The sequence below is a fragment of the Lipotes vexillifer genome, unplaced genomic scaffold (genome assembly GCF_000442215.2).
Source record: "Lipotes vexillifer unplaced genomic scaffold, Lipotes_vexillifer_v1.1 scaffold528, whole genome shotgun sequence".
In the NCBI taxonomy this organism is placed as follows: domain Eukaryota; kingdom Metazoa; phylum Chordata; class Mammalia; order Artiodactyla; family Lipotidae; genus Lipotes; species Lipotes vexillifer.
In genome coordinates, this window is record NW_006794582.1 from 1,286,430 (window position 1) to 1,292,736 (window position 6,307).

Genomic DNA, 6,307 nt, shown 5'->3' on the forward strand with positions numbered 1-6,307 from the left:
GGGAAAGAGAGAGAAGGGGTGGTTACTTGAAGAAACAAGGTTAAGCAAGGGAAGGTGGTTGTATCACAGTGAGACTTCAGCAAGTTTGTCAGCTGAGAAGAAAGAATCAGGGTCCACGCAGAGGTGAAACACAAAGGTGGGGAAGGGTCTGTGCATGGAGCAGGGTCCCCGTGCTGGGGTGGGTGGAGGAGGGAAGCGGGGGTGCGGTCAGGTCGGGGGAGACTTCAGAAGTCACAGGCTCAGGGAGATGGCCTCCACATCCTTTTTTTTTTTTTTTTTTTTTTAATTCCTTCCTAAATCTTTATCCTTTTTTGTTCTGGACTTTGCTATTACTGCCTTGAGTAACAGTTACATTTTGCTGACTTCCACCTGTTTTGCAAATCCCATTAAGAGGGTGTGTTGGCTCAGCTGCCTCCTCCTTCCTGCTTCACCCTCCTAGAAACTGTTTTATTGTTTCCTTCTTGGAAGGAGGACATTTTTGTATGTTTGAGGAGCCATGTTGGCGGGGCATGACCCTCTGGGGGAGGAAATATTTGTACAGAAGCAGAAGGAAACACTGGCAAATGCTTCTAACTCACAGCAGTGGCTTTCTGTGGGGCGTGGAGGAGGGCAAGCAGAGAGCACCTTTGAAGAGAGGGAGCACTGCTCCAGCTGAAATACGTACCTTGAGCTCTGCCAACAGGGCAGCCACCAGGGCCAGGCTGGGAGCCAGGAGTCAGGAGGCCCACTGCATGGGGGTCTGGCTGGCTGTGGTGGGGCTGCTTCTTTTTGCACATGAAGGTCATCCCTAAGGCCTCTGTTCTGCCCAGCCCCTTGCCCTCCTCCGAGCTCAGACCCGGAGCTGGGCGGGGCTGGGGGCTGTTCAAGAAGTCCTCATGACTTGCAGCTACCTGGTGATGCCCTTCATGCAGACGGACTTGCAGAAGATCATGGGAATGGAGTTCGGTGAGGACAAGATCCAGTACCTGGTGTATCAGATGCTCAAAGGTCTTAAGGTGGGTGGGAGCCTGCAAGATGGCAGGGGATGGGGGCTTGGTGTTGAGAACTGGGGTTTGGGAGAGGCTAGACCTCGAAGGCTGGGAGAGCACACCATGGCAGGGCAGAGATCTCCGAGCCAGCCTGAAACACCTGGTGCAAAAGCCGGGCACTGGACTCACCCTTCTTTTCTCCCCAACACAGTACATCCACTCAGCTGGGGTCATCCACAGGGTGAGTGCTTTCTCTGCTACATCCTCAGAGGCCCCGCCCACCCCTGGGGGCTAGGGTTCGGCTTAGGGGGTTCCAGGAGGTGGAGGAAGCAGGGAAAGTGGATTTTTCAGATTTAGGCTTGGCCCAGGGAGACCTGCTCAGAAGAATTGCTGTGTTCTGGGGAACTTTCTGGGAAAATTTTGCCAACAAAGCCCTGAGCTGGGTGTTTCAGGCTCCAAGAGGCATTTTAGAGCTGGATGGGCCCTAGAGGACACCTAGTCCAACCCTCATTCTGCACAGGAGACCAGAACCCAGAGAGAGGGGCAGGGGCCTGGCCAAGGTCGCACGCTGGCTGGCAGCCGAGTGGGGACAGCGCCCATCTCGGCCTCTGCCCAGTGCTCCATCTCTTCTCTCATCTAGGACCTGAAGCCAGGCAACCTTGCTGTCAATGAGGATTGTGAGCTGAAGGTGAGTGGGCCCAGGCAGGGTCAGCCTGGGGTTGGGGTGGGCCCCTCTCCCATAGGAGCCCCCAGAAGCTGCTCGGGGAGCCTCTCTTAAGTGAGCTCGTTTTTCCTATGTGCCCCGAGTCATAGATTTTGGATTTTGGGTTGGCACGGCATGCAGATGCAGAGATGACTGGCTATGTGGTGACCCGCTGGTACCGGGCCCCTGAGGTGATCCTCAGCTGGATGCACTACAACCAGACTGGTCAGTGGTCCGCTGCCCGGGGGAGGGGGATAGGGCTGGGGTTCTTCTCTGACAGCTTCCTCAAGGCTGTCTTGGTGACTCTGGGTTGACTCTTGGTGACTGCCGGGTCTTGGTCAGCTGGTCCAGGTGACACTTCCTCCCCCTCCCTCTGCAGTGGACATCTGGTCTGTGGGCTGTATCATGGCAGAGATGCTGACGGGGAAAACTCTCTTCAAGGGGAAAGATTGTATCCTTTGCTGGAAAAGCCAAACTGCATCCAGGGATTCATTCCTTCAACAGACACTTTATTATTTAAATCTCTCTTTTTTTCTTAATGTGAAAGTGATACATGCTCCCTGTGGAACAACTTTAAAGTACAGAGAAGCAAAGTGATGAAAACTAGTCACCTGTCATTCCAACACAGAAATGCAGAAAATACTTGACGTTTTGGCACCACACACCTGAAACTGGGCACCTGTGTGTGCTGCGCAGGGATTAAGGAGAAGATGTGGGTCTCCCTGCCAAATTCAGAGTGCGAGGGTGTTGGGGGGGAGTACACAAAGAAATGGATGGAGGTGACTGAGCGGGATGAGGCCAGGAAGGTGGCACATGCAGGAGCATCTGTGGGGAAGGGCCCTTTACCCAGCCTGGCAGGTAGGAAGCCTTCCAGAGACCTGAGTCCTGAAGGATGAACCTCCCCTCCTAAAAGCAGGAGGAGGTGAGTGTCTGGAACCTGGATGGTCTACAGTGCTGGGTGGGCCTGATGGAGGGGCAGCAGGAAGGGCAGCTTCAGACCCACCCACAGGGAGTGAGGCCGAGCCTTAACCTGCTGCCAAGACCTGGACCAGCTGACGCAGATCCTGAAAGTGACGGGGGTGCCGGACGCTGAGTTTGTGCAGAAGTTGAATGACAAAGCGGTGAGTGGCAGATGGGCCCAGGCTGGCCAGGGCTGTGCGCTTGGCTGACCAGGGCCAGGTGGGCTGCAGGCTGCGCCTCCCCTCTGCCCTGGCAAGGGCTCTTGCCTTCATCTCACTTTGGATTCGGACCTGAGCCTTCAGCCCTTCTCAGGGGCTTTTCTGGGGTCCGTGCTCTATACCCCATGGCCTAAGCCCTGATGGGCTGACAACTGGGGATTATTCAGTGCTTTTCTGTCTTCCAGGCCAAATCCTACATCCAGTCCCTGCCACAAAGCCCCAAGCAGGATTTCTCTCAGCTCTTCCCGCATGCCAGCCCCCAGGGTGAGTCTTGGGGCCTGCAGTCTGTCTCAGCGGGCGGGCTCTCCATGGCGTGTGAGGCTCACACTCTGTGACCGCAGCTGCAGACCTGCTAGAGAAGATGCTGGAGCTGGACTTGGACAAGCGCCTGACCGCCTCTCAGGCCCTCACCCACCCCTTCTTTGAATCCTGCCGGGACCCTGAGGAGGAAACAGAGGCCCAGCAGCCATTTGATGATTTCTTAGAACATGAGAAACTCACAGCGGATGAATGGAAGCGTAAGGGCTCAGGGCCTCGGGATGCTTCCTCTCTCTGCCTGCTTCGTTTTCCTGCCTGCCCTCAGCCGGTCCCAACTCCCTCCTGGAGACTATCACCTCTTTCTCTCTGAGCGAATATTGTCTCCCGTGTGCACTTCTTTCTCCCTGCACTGAGCCGATTTCCTGCTCCACACTATGTCTGTTGGGAGAGGGGGGCTCTCTCTTGCCCTCAGCACCCCCTACCCCTTGAACCACCCTGTCTTTCTCAGAGCACATTTACAAGGAGATTGTGAACTTCAGCCCCATCGCTCGGAAGGACTCTCGGCGCCGGAGTGGCATGAAGCTGCAGTGACCCGTCTAGCCCGACCCTTGGCTGAGCCCAGGAATGGCCACATGGTACCACCTGCCAGGCACTGCCCCTGGGACCAATATTTATTTATTGAAGTTTTAACCCATCTTGGATTATATAGTCTTCCAAGCAGAGGACAGAGGACCCTTGTCCTTGTGTAAGAAACAGGCCTAGTAGATGCAGAATTCAGAGGTGTTGGTTGGGGGAAAATAGCTATGATCATAACTGGCCATATTAAAGCACCCATCTGGAGAATCGCCTGTGTGTGGGGTCCTTACCTCCTTGGCTGTAGTGGGGCTGAACTGGGGCAGGAGTCTACGGCAGTGATGGTGTATTAGTTTGCTAGGGCTGCTGTAACAAATTATCACAAACTGGGTGGCTTAAAATGATAGAAATTTATTCTCACAGTTCTGGAGGCTGGTAGTCTGAAATCAAGGTGTTGGCAGGGCCATGTTCCCTTTGAAGGTTCTAGGGAAGAGTCCCTCCTGGGCTTTTTTTAGCTTCTGGTGGCTCTTGGAATCTTTGGTGTTCTTTGGCTTATAGCTGCATCACCCCGGTCTCTGCCTCTGTCTTCACAGGGCCTTCTCTGCTCTGTGTATCTCTGTCTTTGGCTGATCTTGTAAGAACATCAGTAACTGAATTTAGGACCCACCCTAATCCAGTGTGATCTCATCTTAATCCTTAGTCATTACATCTGCAAATATCTCATTTTCAAATAAAGTCACATTCTGAGGTTCTGGGTGGACATGAATTTTGGGGGCACGTTTTTCAACCCACTACAGATGGCCATGAGGGAGGGGCCCCATCCCAGAGCCCCTTTGTTCTGGAGCCAAACGTGTTTGGCTGCTAAATTAAGGGAGCTGCAGAGAGAGCTGCAGCTGGCGAGACATTGCACGCAGGTTATTTTGGGTGAGTGATCAGCAATCAAGATATGAAACAGCAGGCTTGTTGACTGGGAGCTGCAGAAGGCAGAAATGGGCTTTTTCCAGGAAAACGGTGCTACTCCTTCCCCCTTCTGGGAATTGTACATCTCTCCTGAGCTTTAACCTGACAATGGATTGGATCCTTCTGTTCAGTTTTGAAAACTCTGTTCAGGTCTCAAACTTCCCTATGCACCAGGGCCTGGTTAATATGCAGATTCCTGGGCCCAGCCCCTGGGATTTTGATTTAGCGGGTCTGGGGTTGAGACCCTAGAACGTTTGAATGAGGACCCCTTCACCTCAACCCAAGCCCAGTGATTCTGATGGATATCTGACCACATTTAAAGAAACATTTACTTGATTTCAGTTACCAGTTAATTTGTCAAAAGGCCTAAATTAGAAACCTACAATGGGAGACGGAGGGGCTTTAGATGACTTTCACACTCTCATTTTGGAGATGTTAAAACTGAGGCTCAGTCAGGGCATTTTTAGGGCAGTGAAACTATTTTGAATGATGTCATTGTAGATACACGACATTATGCATTTGTCAAAACTAGTGGAACTGTACAACACAGTGAGTGAACCCTCAAGTAAACTATGGGCTTTCTTTAATAATAATGTACCAATATTGGTTCATCAATTGTAATAAATGTACCACATTAATGTAAGATGTTAATATTTAATATTAGGGGAAACCATGGGGGTGGGAGGGAGAGAGTATATGGAACCTTCTGTACTTTTGGCACAATTTTTCTGTAAACCTAAACGTGCGCTAAAAGATAATGTCTATTTTTTAAAAGGTAGAAGAAAAAGCTTGAGGCTCCAGAGAGATACACACAGTGAGAAAGTGGTAAAGTCAGGATTTGAACCACAGCAGCCTCGAACCCTGTGCCAAAGGCTGTCAACCCAAGCTTGGAATCAAGGGTTGCCAGCTTCCCCGCCCTTCTAGCCTGTCTCTGAGTTTCTTCACTGCTGCCTGTGTCCAAGGACCCTGTTTTCTCTCCCAAGGAGTGGCCCTCCTATCCAGGAGGGAGGAGTGGATCGAGGGAGAGGCTCTGACCTTGCTGGTGACTAAACTGCCACCAGTCCCCTTAGTCTAAATCCTTCAGTGAATTGTCTTCTGAGACTCCTCAATAGCACCAAGGAAAGTCTAGCCTTCTTGACCTGGTATTCAAAGTCCCCTGCATTCTCTAAACTCATCTACTCCTACTGCCTCCCGTCTTCCCTATGCCAGCATGGCCTGCCAAGGAACACCAGCCCTGGGATACAACACCATGAGGCTCATTAACAGGTTAAAGGTTCTGACAAGTCCTACAGTGAGGAGAACTGTTCAACATTGTTTAATCCAGAACTTGCCAAGTGTGCTTAACTGCAGGACCCCCTTTCTCCTGACGGCCAGCATGCACAGAAGCCTCTTTGCCTAGTGCAGCCCAGTATGCAGGTCCCAATACTGCTTTTCCCCAAGCAGGCCTGGAGCTTGGGCTTCTTTCAAAGCCTCTGTGGAGAAGTCCCTCCCTCTTTCTCCTCCTTATTCCCTCAAGACTTTGCTTCAGGCCTCCCTCCAGGAAGTCATTCTCCATCACCCTCCATCAGAGAATGGGCAGCTTCCTCCCTCTGCCCCTGGCCCTCTGTGAACAGCATTTACAGTGTGTATGGTTCTGCTTTCCCTCCCCATTGCCCACTGTGAGCCCT

At 52.2% G+C, this 6,307-nt stretch overlaps 1 protein-coding gene across 1 annotated transcript in view; it reads left to right on the forward strand.

Moving 5' to 3' along the window:
• Positions 1-3,950, forward strand: part of MAPK13 (mitogen-activated protein kinase 13) — a 9,243-nt gene extending 5,293 nt beyond the window's left edge. The window contains exons 4-12 of the mRNA XM_007467266.1: positions 887-995; positions 1,180-1,209; positions 1,609-1,656; positions 1,782-1,896; positions 2,051-2,122; positions 2,713-2,792; positions 3,035-3,113; positions 3,191-3,367; positions 3,616-3,950. Coding sequence (XP_007467328.1) covers positions 887-995; positions 1,180-1,209; positions 1,609-1,656; positions 1,782-1,896; positions 2,051-2,122; positions 2,713-2,792; positions 3,035-3,113; positions 3,191-3,367; positions 3,616-3,698 — 793 coding nt within the window. The 3' untranslated portion in view covers positions 3,699-3,950. The remainder of the gene's footprint in view (positions 1-886; positions 996-1,179; positions 1,210-1,608; positions 1,657-1,781; positions 1,897-2,050; positions 2,123-2,712; positions 2,793-3,034; positions 3,114-3,190; positions 3,368-3,615) is intronic.
• Positions 3,951-6,307: the final 2,357 nt, after the last annotated feature.